This window comes from Lepisosteus platostomus, chromosome 3 (genome assembly GCF_059453375.1).
Source record: "Lepisosteus platostomus isolate fLepPlt1 chromosome 3, fLepPlt1.hap1, whole genome shotgun sequence".
Taxonomy (NCBI): domain Eukaryota; kingdom Metazoa; phylum Chordata; class Actinopteri; order Semionotiformes; family Lepisosteidae; genus Lepisosteus; species Lepisosteus platostomus.
In genome coordinates, this window is record NC_142613.1 from 68,075,199 (window position 1) to 68,091,021 (window position 15,823).

The 15,823-nt window shown below is 39.6% G+C and overlaps 1 protein-coding gene across 4 annotated transcripts in view; it reads right to left on the minus strand.

Annotated features, from left to right (window-relative positions):
- Positions 1-6,150: 6,150 nt before the first annotated feature.
- LOC148675329 (membrane-bound glycerophospholipid O-acyltransferase 2-like) overlaps positions 6,151-15,823 on the minus strand; it is a 136,953-nt gene continuing 127,280 nt past the window's right edge. For 3 of the 4 annotated variants that reach the window (XM_088626568.1, XM_088626570.1, XM_088626567.1), the window contains one exon: positions 7,386-15,212. In XM_088626568.1, coding sequence (XP_088482694.1) covers positions 15,023-15,212 — 190 coding nt within the window. In that variant the 3' untranslated portion in view covers positions 7,386-15,022. Of the gene's footprint in view, positions 6,554-7,385; positions 15,213-15,823 lie in introns of those variants that run through there. The other variant, XM_088626569.1, reaches the window with a different exon arrangement.

The window sequence follows — 15,823 nt, forward strand, 5'->3', positions numbered from 1 at the left end:
TCCCCGGCTGTAGTGACGTGCTGTACACTTGAATAAACGGGCTCGGGTAGTCCTGCGCTTTATAACTGATGGATTATTATTATTATTACACCTTAAATGTAGTCATTGTAGCTTAATATTAGCGTCTCTTTTCTGTTAGGTTGATGGATATTTATTTTTTTACTTGTGATAAATACGAACGTTAGTTTTTTGTATATTTTTATAGTATTTTCTTTCTTAGCGCAGGTAAAGGAACAGTGGCAGAAAATATAAAAAGTTTAATTCATTTTGCAAGCATACGATCTTTGCTTTCAGTTTGCAAGTATGGGATTTAGTAGTATCTCAGGACTGCAAATTTAAAGTTAGGTTTCGAAGGCCATTGTTGCTACAGCATGCCTTCCTTTGGTGAATTCCATGTTATTACTTGTCAAGGTAATTGATTACATGAGAAATAAAGTGCACTTCTTTCTTTTTTTTATTAAGAACTAACTTAACAGGGTGGAACTTCAAGGATTTCTCACACTACTTTTATCTGGTATCAGTGCTGTGATGCTGGAAACCAGCAAGAGGATTCTACCAAAAAAGTATGCCAAGGGCTTCAGAGGTGTCTGGAAATATTTAATTTACTTTTAAGCATACTGCTGTGGATTTCTAACAGAACTCGGGCAACAAAAGGAACCCAATTGAAATTGTCACACAGAGAAACAAAAAAAAAAGTGCTTTCAGGACAGTAGTGAGGCAGAATCTTGGCCTATTGAACTGGAGTCGAAATTTAGGTGTTGCAGGCAGGCTGTTAGAAAGCTGTGCTATCCATGCTTCCCAGACGGCCAGTAACTCGGAGCTTCGGCCTCCAAACACCTGTCCTGGCCAGAGGCACCAGCCGACACACACACAGGCAGCACTGACAAGTACCGTAGAGAGACATCTACAGCACACGAGCACAAGGTCAGAACAGAAGGTGAGCTAAATAAGGGTAACAGTTGAAATGCTTCACTGGTCTAAGGGGTGCTACACCAGCAGGTGGAGCTATGTGTAAATACAGTATCCCCAATCTTCATCAATACCAGTCTGCTAACCTACCAGGTTCTCCTGCGATCATGCCTGCTCAGCTTCTGTCCTGGTTTTGTGTTGTGTGTAATGTCTTCTCTCTTAAAACTGCTCATTTTATCAGCAGTGATGGGCTCTGATCCACAGGCAAGGAGGATTGCTGGGTCTCTGAAGGTTTCAGCGGTTTAAGACTTGCGAAGAAGATTTCAGTGGGGTCAGTTCTCTTTTTATCTGACTAATTTAAGCATTCAGCACCTTCAGACTTGAGAAGATTGGAAGCCAAACCCACAGAATGTGAGAATGTGGATGGGGGACCCCAATGTGTAAAATAAAGAACACTACATGATCCTTCACTGGGGCACCAATTCTTAATATTTTTGTTTTCTGACAGATCCCAGATTAAAAAAAAACATGTTCTATCATAATATTGGACTTAGATGATGTCCTGAGTAAGAGTCAGATTGGCTTTCTACCAGACAAAAGCACATCCATCCACCCTACTCACGCTTAGAAAAAACATGTCCACCACAAAATATTTGTTTTATTGATTTCAAAAAAGCATTTGACTCAATTTGACACAAATAATTGTTTTACAAATTCCTTAAAAATGGTGAAGGAGGTAAAGTCTACGATGTAATTAAGTTAATGGAGTTGGGGAACAAATGTGCACTGAAAATCAGTAACAAAGGGACAGAAGTTGTGGGTTGTGGGGAGAGACAAGACTGCACCCTGAGCCCAGCACTATTCAGTATGAGCTTAGAGAGATGTTGGACCAGTCTGCAGCACCTGGTCTTAGTCTGACACTGCTGGAGCAGTACTGTCTGACCTGGGCACTGACAGACAATCTGGACCCAGAGCAGGGGCTACAGCAGAGTCTGACACTGCTGGAGCAGAACTGTCTGACCTGGGCACTGATAGACAATCTGAACCCAGAACAGGGACTACAGCAGAGTCTGACACTGCTGGAGCAGTACTGTCTGACCTGGGCACTGACAGACAATCTGGACCCAGAGCAGGGGCTACAGTCTGCCGTTGCTGTACAACAACACATTGGAACACACAACCAACTCCACGTACCTCAGACTGACAATCTGTTCATCTGGGAGTCTGGACCTGACAGTGAAGGCACTGAAGGAGAAGGCAGACAGACCTTTCTATGCCATTAGAAGGCCCTACAACATCAACACCTCCATAAGAGTTGAGGTGCGAATATTGGAAATTGTAAACCAACCCAGTGCCCTATATGGCAGTGAAGTGTGGGGTTCATGTGCAGACCAGGTTTACACTAAATGGGCAAACACCGCCTAGAAACTCTGTACACAGAATTCTGTAAAAGAGAAAAAAACAGTTGGATATACACACACACAAACGCAACACAAATTGGAATGCTAAAAAATCCTAAACAGATGATGCATACTGACTGAATATCTGACCAGGATAAGAAACAGCAAAGAGAAGCAGACGCTGAAAAGGAAAGGAACAGTGACACAATCTGGCAAGAGAAAGTGGGCAACATGAGCAAGCCTGGATGCCCAGAGAGGACAGGTTGTGCTCCCACTGCCAGAGGGGAGAAACAGAGATAAGATCAGATTTTATTGTCCCCTGAGGGATTTTTTTTATGGACACCCAGCACTCCTGTACATTTAAATAGAATGCAAACAAAAAAAAAGACGTAGAAAAGAAAGACATTGCACATTATTCTATTACACAAAATGAGAAAAACATTGCATATCACTCTATTGCACATGTACAGTATAACACATAACAGCATGTAACATTTATATCACATCACAAAACATATTGCACTCAAGTGGGTTGTAAGAGTCAAAAGTGTTTATCCCTGACATTTGCATTGACAGCTTTAATGGATAGTGGGACAAAGGAATGTACCATTTTAAAATGTTATGGTTAATGGACATTTGCTTCAACTTGCTTATCAATAGATAGGGCTGCAGCGTATTAAATGCAGAGCTCAAGTCCACAAACAGCATCCGAGCATAGGCATCAGGGTCCTCTAGATGTACTTTCTACTGCACTGTGAGAAATATTCTGGGATTAGACAAACATTCTTCCCCAAAATAACAAGTCTAGTCCCAGAATTCCCACACCTACCAGAATCAAAACAGCTCCCAACCCTACTGGGAGAAGAAGGAGGGAACTATAATTGAGCTGGCAGCACAGTACGTGATCTCATGTCACAGCCTGAGGAACAGCAAACCTGTCTCTCAGTAATGTTCTGTGCTGTATGTTGAATGTAAATGTCCTATGATGTTTTTGTATTATACATGTATGAAGGTGTTGTATTGATTGTATTTGCATTGGCAACACTGTAACGTACTGGTCATGCCAATAAAACTGTTTGAATCAGAATTTTAATTTGTCAGCTTTGTTTGTTCCAGAACACCAATGGTGTCTTTTTAGAGAGGCTTTACATTTCATATTTTCAAATAAAAGGGTAGATCAGGGAGAAAAAAGAAACCTTGACCCACTGCGAACAATACAATGATTGAATAACTAGAGCACATAATGTATTTCTTGGTTGCGCATGTGGAATGCTACTTTCCATAACAAACACCTTATTTATCCCATGTTACAGACTGCTTTTGGCTGGGTGCAGATAAGGTGCATTTTGGGAATAAAAAGCTTATGAGACAGGTTACGTGACCAGACTTCTTATCGAACAACTGGAGTGCATTGAAGATGCAATTATTAACACTTCTCCGCATTTGAGATTCTGGAATTATTGAGAAAAAAATACATTTCAATTATAACGTAGAATTTTGTTTACAACATCTCAGAGCATAGGTAAAAGCATACTAAATAAACGTGCCTGTTTGTATAAATTCATGTCTTACTGAGCTGAATATCCAAATTAGTAAGCAAAGCAGTAGTCCAAGACAAGGCATGGGGTGTCCAACACACTGCTTTATCTTGGAAGGAAGGGTACTTGTGTCTGCTGTGTTGGCATTGTAGGTGTTTATGTCTGCTCGCTCAGACTGTTTTGCGTTTTGAGCATCAACAGATCTGGCTGTAATCAAGAGAGAGAACAGTGTGTGTCAGCAGCATAACAAAGAAGAAATACTTTGGCTCGAAATCTTTTTATTTCCTTAAGGTGGTTTTCTTCGGGATCCTTCTTCCAGGTAAACTCTGGATTAAGATAAAAACAAGCCATGCACATTTGTAAAACCTTGTTGCGTTGCAGCTTGTTACACAGGTAATGATGTTAAGTGCTACACAAATGTTCTGTTATTAACAGGTTGGAAAAATTCCATTTCCATCAGAAAGTGCTAAAAATAAAAAATAAAAACTCCCCTCATGTTCTTGCTTTGTGCAGAACTAGCAATGAGCCACTCTGAACTAGTAAATCAGTTAACCTTCCAATTTGAATACAAGGAGAGATACCTAATGTCCAATGATACCTTTTCATTTCTTTGCCTTTCTCGGAGCAAAGAAGCTACTGTATATCATAGAATTGTGGTGCACTGCTTTTGATCATTTTGAGAGTATAAATATATTCTTATGTCATGGCAGAGTTCACAGCATTCAGATAGTATATAGTACCTTCGGGTTTTCCCGTTTTCTTTTCTTTTTATATATAGTGCAAACAGATGAGCCCCAGTTAGCTTTTCATTGCCAGTTCCACATGGATTCAAAGATTTTAATATGATGCCAAATATTTTTAATTGATCATTTTTCTGTTGTGCTAATAAATGAAATGGTGACTTTGATCATATATAGTGCAAACAGATGAGCCCCAGTTAGCTTTTCATTGCCAGTTCCACATGGATTCAAAGATTTTAATATGATGCCCAATATTTTTAATTGATCATTTTTCTGTTGTGCTAATAAATGAAATGGTGACTTTGATCAGCCTCAGAAAGGAAGCAGGTGATACATTACAAGGTTGCTATTAGGTTTCTTAGATTTATTGTACATTATTCTAATGAAGTAGCATCTAAAATCGAATATTTGGAAATATGAAGAATATGGAATTTGGAATATGAAGTTATGCCACAAAACTGCTGTTCTCCTGCCCTTTCACATCTCCTTCCGTAGGGTTTTTAATCAAAATTTGAGTTTACTGTGATTCTTTGCATGCCAAGTGACAAACATATCTGTTAAGATTCATTTTTATCCAGAATAGCCCTAAGCAAATGATTGGAAGAAAGACACAGAATGCGATTCTCGTGAAAACAGAGACGATCCCAATAAGGAAACACTTTATTGTCTCTGTGTTTTGATAGTGCTGTTTTTCACGAGTACCCACAGTGACTCTTAAGCAAATAAAGACGTGAGGCTAAGTAGCCATCTCCAGCAGCAAGCAGATAAGCTCAAGGTCACATTGAGAGAACTAAGGCTGAGCTGTAGCCCAGAATATCTTGTCCTACGCATCAGACATTACCGAACAGATCTGGTTACCCTAGATTATTACTTCTGTGGCCACTGAATTCTGACATATGAACACAATGTCTTATTAGCTAAATCCCAAAGAATTGATATGTGAGGGACATAGATTTTGCATAAGGTCATGCTGTAAAGTAAGTCCAATAGCTGGTTATGCACTAAGGTTCCATTTTCCTCATTTTGCACACATATATCTTTTGAAATATGCTGTAGTTCCTGGTTATGAAGGACATCAGTTAGCAAAATCTTAACTGTATTAGTTTAACACAGAAAACCTGGTTACTGCTGCGTGCAAACATTTAGGACTTTTAGCTGGCTACAGGAAATGTTTGGAAGTTGTGAATTCTGTCAATGGAGGTGTTACCAAGTACTGACTGGTGTCGAATGCCACACGCCGCATTCACATTTTAATTTTTTTAATTGAGCATTAAGACGTCATCTTTACGTTTTTACTACGTTTAAGTTTAATAGCGGTCGTGACAACTTCTTTTCACTTAGACATTCACATACAACAAGACCAAGAATGACTAAACTTTTGCACACAACTGTTAAATTAAATATTTATTCATTTAAAGAGTCCGTGAGAGAGTATGCTGTGCAGCTCTGGTTTGTTGGTTAACAGCCATCAAAAACACCCTTGTTGTCAATTTTTTTTTTAACTGCAGATTCGCAGGTCTCATTCCATCTTCTATTATAAACAAAAGATGGAATCTTAGACAAAATGTATACTTACTGTAGATTTCTTGTCGCTTGGAGATATCCAGTCTTGTTTTCAGTTTATTCTGTCACAGATGCAAAGTGTAAATGCTCCAAGTCTGCTGTCCTTTTCAAGTCTATTCTGTTTGTATTTACAATACATAGATTTTTCTAAAATACATTTATTTAGACTTCTTACTATATTCTCACATAATTCAAAAAAGAAGTAGGATTTCATAACCCCCAATCCATTCACTGTGTTTAAAACATAACCTTGGGGTGTTTGGTACTCACTGCACGTGCAGCTAACGTCATTAATATGCCAGTCAGAAACGTGATGTAATATCCCGGATACACGCCGTGCCACATCGCTGACAGAATGAAGGTGGCGGCCGTGGGGTTGTACGGACATCGCTCGTAGCAGACCCTGGGCAGACCACAAAAAAGCATCAGCTCATTACGCGGCTGGAACACGAGAAACTGCAGCGCAGTCGTACTGTGGTACGGGTTCTCTGTCATCTAACGTGCACTGGAAACCTCCTAGAGTAGCAAGAAAACACTCTCATGCCATACAATTACAACAATAATAATAATAATAATAATAATAACTGCTTACACTTATATAACACTTTTCTGGACACTCCACTTAAAGCGCTTTACAGGTAATGGGGACTCCCCTCCACCACCACCGCAGCCATAGTGCAGCAGTACGCTCACCACACACCAGCTCTAAGTGGGGAGAACAGAGTGATGAAGCCAGTTCATAGATGGGTATTATTAGGAGGCCATGATTGGTAAGTGCCAATGGGAAATTTGGTCAGGACACCAGGGTAACACCCCTACTCTTTTTGAGAAACGCCCTGGGAATTTTAAGGACCTTGGTTTTACGTCTCACCCGAAGGATGGCACCTCTTTACATTATAGTGTCCCCATTACTGTACTGGGGCATTCGGACCCACACAGACAGCAGGGCGAGCGCTCCCTACTGGCCCCTCTAACACCTTTTCCAGCAGAGACCTTAGCTGTTCCAGGAGGCCTCCCATCCAGGTACTGGCCAGACTCACACCTGCTGAGCTTCAGTGCGCCGCCAGCTGTGAGTTGGAGGGTGATATAGCATGTATAAAAAGCCATCTTTCACCTCAAAGCAACAAATCACTTCAATTTATAGTCTCACACAAGCAAGTAAAATGGGTCTGAATGATAATGGTGTAAATGTGATTTTTGTTTTTAATCAGAAGAGAGGAATTGGACACCAGGAATCACCATTTTCATCAGCTGGTTTAATCATTACTGCCAAGGAACACACACTGACAAACGTTTCCCGGAATACAAATGGAACATTTAGACAAAAGGTACAAATGCCCCTAAAACAGCCACTACAATGTTACAAATAAAGCATTATTACCATAAAGTACAAAATAGTGATTTATGCATCACAGTGTTGACAAAGTGACAATTTTGGAGCACACTACCGCCACCAATATCAGTTTTGTAAATAAGATTAAAAATGTTGCTTGTTTCAAAAATAAATGTTATTTAAAAAAAAGAAAAACAGTCAGGTGAATCCAGGGAAGGCAAGTTTGGTTTGTCTCCATTGTGAAGTCATTAAACACATAACCCTGTCATCAAATTACCATTACCAACAAATAGGGCATTACCAAACTCACCCCTTTAGTGTCATTCACTTCCAAAGCACTTGACATCACCAATAGTTACCATTCAAAGTTTACTATCAGTATAATAGTATATCTAACCATGGTATTTAGTAACAACCCCTCTAACCAATAATTAAGGTTTAGAATTTAAATGTTCAGACAAAATAAAACATTAAATCTTAATATTGAGATAAAGCACAGCAGACAAATGCACTAGTCAGACGACTGCCTATTAAAGACACACTTACAAATGAACAGGCTGATCTGCAAAGCTGTATGTTAAGTGAACAGTATTCATTTATTACGTATCCTCACGAATCCTCTTTTGATGCTACAAATGTAGATGCATTTTTAGATTTAGGTAAAAATTTAAAAGGAGGAGTAGCAGAGATGATGATGCGGGAATCTGTGTGCCTCCTTAATTGATGTTACCAATCACTAAGCAGGGAATTAATGGGGGTGAACCACCCACTGAGGATCACTGCTGAATCTACTGTGCACAAAGGGACTCATGTTCACTGCACAACATGGATATAATGCATTGCACTGATTTTAGATGAGAGGCATGATGCAATTAATTATGTAGAGATGGGTTAATACCAAACTACTCGTGCACACCCACAGTGTCAGGGTCCCCACAACTGCCAAGGTTACTAGCTGATCAAAACCCTTTGAAAGATGCATATTCGAAGAACACTGGACAAACCACTTTAATGATTAATAAAACACACTTCCGTGGGCTGGGAAACTGAGCTAAGGGATGTCAAGAGGCTAAAGACAAGCATAAAACAGATGGGAAACATTCATTATTCGATTATCCCCCTCCACGTGACACATACCTCAAGGGTCATGAGAAAGCTGTAAAAAAAACTAATTTCAATACAGTACATCTCAACACAGGGATTTTACAAACTATCAACATCACATAACGCCCACTGTAGCCAACATTTCCAGCACCCCACTGTAGTTACAATGTTGTAGAAGACTAGCTGTACTGTACATCTGAGGACCTGGATGCAGGGTGTAGCTGAATTCCTTTGCAGAAAAAACAAGAGGGGGACACAGAAACAGACCATGAAAAATCATGGGGAAATTTTAGATTCTAATAAAAAAAAAAATGTTCTCTTATGTTTTGTGAAACAAGTTTTCTGTACACTGTATATGAGTCAGTTTTCAAGGGAAAAGGTCAATAAAAAAACTAAAGGTTCGTCGAAAGTGGCTGATCCTGGATAAAAGAAATGGCAACACATTACGATTCATTTTTAATACACAGCAAGCTTTGGTTTGAAATCAGTCACGATGGTAGTAAAATACTGAAAAAAATATATTTTCTCTTCACATATAGTTAATATTCTAAGACACACATACATTTACAACAGTTAATTCAGCAGTACTTAATGCTGCCCGTTGTGGTGTTCTAAAATGTTATTGCTGTGTACAACTACACATATTTTTGCAAGCATAATCATTTTCGTCATTAATACAAAATGAATTGTAATAATATATTTTTTTATGTTGTAAATGCATCCCAAAAACAAATGTGCAAAGGACTTCAGTTACAGATCTATCCTGCAGGTGCTCCACAATCCTAACACATTTAGAATGCCTCCTTTTCATTTTAACATCCTGAAATACAGAACAAGAGCAGACATGTGACAGAAGGGGAACAACCGTCTACAGCATCCTTGTAAACACTGTGAATACCGAAAAATGAATTCAAGACACCTTCGACACCTGTTTCGCTTTGCTTTCTCTTGTTTGTTTGTACGGAATTATTTTACGTGCCCTTTGCACTGCTTGGCTACCTAATCTATTTAACACTGCGTAACCTTGCTCATACTGAAAGTGCAAAAAATATCTTTAAAATCCTAAAGTCCTGAAAATATTTTCTTTATTTGACTAAATACAGTTGATTCCCTCATCGTCTGGGTTATATACTTTTTCTAAATTCTCACTCCTTCACCCCCCTCCCACCCCACCCCCAAAAGGAGAGACACAGTCAGAGACTTAGTTTGGCACTTCCATTTATCCACCCATTTTCTGACCGTTTCATTCAATTCAGAGTCCCGGGGAAGCCAGAGCCTATCCCAGCAAGCAATGGGTGTGAGGGACGCCAGTCCATCGCAGAGCACACACACTCTCACCAGGGTCAGCTTTCCCTGAAGCCAGTTAACCCACCAGTTTGTATTTGGACTGTGGGAGGAAACCAGAGCATCCGGGCAGAACATACGAACTCCACACAGACAGCACCCCAGGCCTGGAACTGAACCCAGGACCCCAGGGCTACAAGGCAGCAATGCTGGCCGCTGTGCCACCGTGCCGTGGTTTGGCACTTTCTCATCTAAAATCATTTGCATTGATCTGCTGGTTTGCTTCGCCTTATGGTGGGGCCATCACCTGGATGGTAAACAAAAGACTCTTCATCCCCTCCTTTGCCCGACAGAATTCACAACGCATCACCTAGAAAAACACGCTCCGGCTGAAAACAGGATCACGTAATCCATGAGAATCAGAGAGAAAGATTAGAGGGTTAAAAAAAAGACCATAAGAATAATGCGAATTGTTGTAGAAATGGTATTTAATTCAAACTTCTTTTTTTTTCTTTTACTTCCGACCAAAAAATGCGTCGGTTCCCCGTACTGAATAAGCTGAGGCCGAAAACTTGCTGAGCACAAAGGAAAAAAATTCAGCTCAGGCAGCTGTCCTTTAAAGCTGTCAGTTTTTTAAAAAACAATATTAAAAATTGAAAGTATATCCGTGTGCTTATACACCTGAGCAGCTTGGAATGTTCCTTGTCAGATCAGAAAGCAATGCCTTGTGGTTCTAGATATACTATTAATTCAACGTGAGGATGCCTACACCTCACAGTGAATGACTGTTGCTCTGCTCTCTCCAGTCCCCAAGAAACAGTTTTGTGAAAGTGTGTAATATGCCACTCTGTATCTCTCACTGTAACTCACAGAATCATTTAAAGCTCTCAGGTGGCTCATACTCCACCACTTGCTTTAATTTACGAATCATATCTGTCCCGCTCACTACGACAGTACCCATCTCTACCATTCTTAGCCCTCCCCCCTCAACCCCACACCACGAAGAGTCAGAATATTAAAGCCATCAACACCTTTGATTCCTAAAATCAACCAACAGAAAAAATGGAACCGATGAGAGTATCCCATTCTGCCATGTAACGGCTTTCTGTGCGTGAAAGAGTAACATAGGGACATGTTTGTCAGACACCTCAACTGAGATGCAGGTTTCACATCATGAAAACAGAAAGTTGTAGAACTGACTGCAGGTTTTGTTCAGGTTATGTCAGTTTTGCACAAACTTCTGCTTAGGAGCACAGGTGATATTTTTCATCATGATCATATTTTTCACACACCTGCTGTATGGATTTGTTTTTATTTTATTTTATATTTATTTTGAATTACTGTATGTATTCTAATTTTTTGTCTATCCTGATGTCTGGTTTTTTTTTTTTTGCTTGTCTTGGGCTTCTCTTGGGCTGCTGTAACACATCAATTTCGGGATCAATAAAGTCTTATCTATCTAGGTCCTTGTTAAGCCATCTAAGTTGTGCCACAAAGGGGATTTTAAATGGTCATTTGGAGGATTTGAATCTAAAGAAATCCAAACCATAGTTAATCTACAAAGGAACAAGTAATAGGTTTATTCCATGCTGAAAAAAAAGAAGAAAGAGAACACAACGTTTCGGCCGTGGAGTCTTCTTCAGGTGTGAGAGAGACAGGGCAGTAGGCATAGGTAAAGTAGTGGGAGAACAAAGGTTGGGAGGGAGGAGGAGTGAGAGGTGGGAGCAGGGGACAGAAAGAGAGGTAATCAAGAGGTGTGAAGTCAGAATGGGTGCAGACAGGTGTGAAATGAAACTTCCAATGAATGGAGAAAATTTAAAAGAACAGTAGTCTGTCGTTAAGAGAAGGGAGAATGTGTGATCCTAGCTGCAGAATAATTTTAGTTTCGGTGGTCTTTCTGATGTATGAGCTCGGAAAACCGTCTTTGAGAACACAGACGGAGAGATTAGAGTGGTCGTGGCCGTCAGAGGTGAAATGAGAAACAATGGGCTTGGAGAGATCTTTAATCTTCACAGCCCTGACGTGTTCTCTGAAGCGGTCTCCGAGTCTCCTTCCTGTTTCTCCAATGTAGATGGCTGGGCATTTACTGTAAGAGATACAGTAAATAAGGTTGCTGGAGGTACAAGATGCTGTCTGGGTGATCCGGAATTGTCCTGAGGGGCCTTGAATGAGTGTGGTCTATAAAATCTATAAAATAATGATTATAGTTAATCTACAGTACATATTTATACTGCTTTTTTAAAGTCCCCTAAAAAACTTTCTTCTCTGCTTCATCTCGTAAACCCACATTTTGGAATCGGCAATGGCTGCTTTGGTTGAAAAATGACATCGAGGGTCAGTTACTAACATAACATAAAAACAACGTGTCAACAAGATATCAGATGTATGGAATCATGTAAGTAACAAAGGACTACACTAGTTATTGCCACACACTCTCAAACAATGCTAAAAAATAATAAACTGCCTCAACCGAAATTGCCCATATAAAGAATGTTTGAACCTGCGACGTGCAACAGCTGCTGGATTTGTAATAGTGCAGAGTAGCTCCTGAAAATGAGCAGTACATATTGTGTGCACTTTTCCATCTTTCTCAACATGAACTATAGAATATTGCTGCTTCTCCTTTATCGTTTGCCATGACTGCCAACTGTTTCATAAAGAAAGCTTCTCTAAAGACAGGAAAAAATATATCTCCAATCTGAAGGATAGGAAAAGAAGTGGGGAGACATGAATATATGAGGACTACATTAGTGTTAAACTGGATAAAGGTCTTACGTCTGACTCTAGCTTTTAGGAATCTTTCCAGATCCTGTTTTTTGCTGGAATAGCAAGAGTGATAGGACAAGCAACATTGTGAGAAGAAAGGCAACCGAAAATCAACACATAATATTTTGAATAAAAAAGTCTGAAATGAAACAAAGGGAAAGCACAATTTATAATACTTTCCTAATGACATTTCTAGTCTTGAGGCTGGTCTACTACAAACTGCATTGATTTTAAACCTTAAAACTCGTACTAGAGCACTTATACCAGCTCTCAGATATACAATAGGTAATATGATTAAAATTTGATTTTAATATTTTAATCCTATTAGAGGCAGAAAGTAGTCAGCTTGCTGATAAAACAACAGGAAGATACATTATCCAGCCCTCCAGTAAAAGAGATATTGCTACATTAAACAAATACATTTTGAAAGAACCTTTATCCCCCCATGACATGAAAGAAACACTCAAACTATTTCCTCTTAGAATACAAACTCTTACCAGAATAACTGCACACTGAACTACAAACTCTAACTTTGTAGTATTACCTGTAGATTTATTGCTTGATTACTGAGAAGTTCTACACAGCAGAAGTAAACAGTAACACAGACTAGATAGGTAAGGCTGAAATATTAGAAGAAAGACAGGAAATCACAACAGAGGCCTTTCACACTACGAATCAACTATATGCCACTACAACTTCAGTGCCCAAATGCCAATTTAATTGAATATCCAGTGGCTGCCATCCCAGGAGATAAAGGGCAGAGCTGAGAACACCCCTGCATGAACAGGAACTCAAGTCTATAAAACATACAAGATCTCAAAATAATGATTATAGGAGGAATAAAGTTACCTTACAGAAAGAAAGATCAGTGGCCAATATACTGTATTGCTGTGAATCTGAAGAACAACTAGAAATCCTAAGGTCATATCCCTTAAAAGGCTACAATGAAAACAAAGCATTGCTTTCAGCCGGTTATATTACATACTGTATACTGTAACTGTACTGCTGACCTCAGTTTGATAATCGGTTGTTCAGTAGCTAAAAACATTTTTCTGTTATATATTATTTTATACTTCATAAGATCTTGCATTTTTCATACAATTTTCAACGGGTGCACTAAAAACTAGAGATAAAGTCGACGTTAGCTGCAACTGTATTAACCACATTCCTGAACCACTAATTTGAATTAAAATGACTTAACTTTCATTTCCAATGCTTGCTATTTAGACTGACCTAAAAGGAACATTTTTAAAAAACGGGTGACAGTATTTGACCAGAATTCGGTGGTTTATAGAAGCAATGTCTGCCGAATTGGGATTGAAAGCCTTTCAGCTGTAGTGTGGCTTTGGAATCAGTCATAGATCCAACCGTGACGGCTGTGACTGAGACTCACTGGTGCTTTGGAGTCCTTCCTGGACCTGTGACCAGAAGACCCTGAAGCCTCCATATAATCGCACCTTAACTATCCAAAGCTTTTGTTTCTGTGATCCTCCCTTGATCTGAGCTTGTCAGGCTGACACTGAGGAAAGGTGCTGCTATTGACAAGGCTTTGAGTTTCCGAAAAAAAAAACCTGCGATGGATTTTAAAACTTCAGGGGAGAATAAGCGGGATGAATCCACAGGAAAGCAATAACAACAACAAAAAATGAACCCTTAAGCTGCACCAGAAGTACAGTCATGGCAAAGACGTCCATTTATCGTACAGTCATATTTCTCATTAACACTCATGCTTAGGAATATTACGACTTAGGATTGACAAGATTGAAATGACCTCTTGACTTTAGAACAGAAACCCAGAAACAAATCAATATGGCATGAATGGATCCTAAGGCTTATCCGAGGAGCTTGGCATCGAACACAGCGTCACGTTTTTTCTATTTCTTTTTCAAAAACTGGAGAGGTCGTAGTGTATTCTTTACAAGGACCAAAACCCTCTAAATACCACGATCTGCCAAAGACAGCAATGCCTGCTGCTTGAACCTTGACCCCGAAGACCGCTGCTACTGTCGCCATAGTTACCGAACCTCTTGAACCACACGGCAAAATTCACTGCACGTGTACGTCAGTCTTGGGGCCGGTTAGTAGATAGAGGGTTTAAGGCAACTTTAAAACATCATTTTGCATACTTCTGCATACTGCCACTGGATTAAACCACAGTATTTTCCCCCATCCCCATTACGATTATTATTACTCAGTTTTGACAATGCTCATTTGTTGAGTTTACAGTGCTCTGCATGAGTTCCCTCTTCTTCAAGTAATATTCATCCCTCTCCTTAGTGCTACTGGAAGGTTGTTTTTGTTGGTTTTTTTTTCTTTAAAAAAAAAAGAATCTCGGCACTTGCATCAGTGCTCTGGAGTTCACCACACTGCCTCCAGGACCGTTCTTCATGTGGCTTTCTGTTTCTGGTTGCAGTTGTTGTCTGTGGCGGTGTGGCTGTTCTGTACTGCTGGTCGCCCCTGCGGGTGTGCCTGCTGAAGACTGTTCTCCTGGTGACTGTTGCGTTTATGCCTTGGTTTCACCGGTAACACCATTACCAACAGCAAGCACGCCACGTGTAGACAGAAGTACCAGGACCTGGAAAGGAGGGAAAGATTGCTTTCTAACTTGACAGAAGTTGTTTCAAAGGTTCAGCACAAAACACGCGAGCAGAAACACAGACACCAGATGGCTTCCAAATAGAATGACATACTGTACAGTACAGGCACTAAAAGCTTTTATGTCTTGGATGTAATGCAGGCATCACCAAGAGGGAAACAATCATTATTCAGAGACTTCCTTTCTTCTGCTCTACATACATCTGCTCCCCCGTTTAGAATTACAGTGCAATCATTACAATGTTACTCATTTCTATGGATTTCTAAAGCCGCTCCACACTGAAATTCTGAAGTGTGATTAAACAATACACACTGGCTATTCTGACTTCATTCCCACATACGCATAAGTGAGAAATAAGTTGTTGTAACCAGTCTATTGTTACAGAATTTCTACTTAATAAGAATGATTAATTTTAATACCACTAAAATATTTTATCTCCTTAACAAGACAGTATCAACCTTTTAATTCATTTTGATCTCCCAGTCATAAAATGTCAGGTTTGATTCCAATCCACATAATACATTGTTTTATCAATTCATTAAACTGTCTGGATAAAGCTTAATGGTAATGAAAATGCAAAAACAATAGCA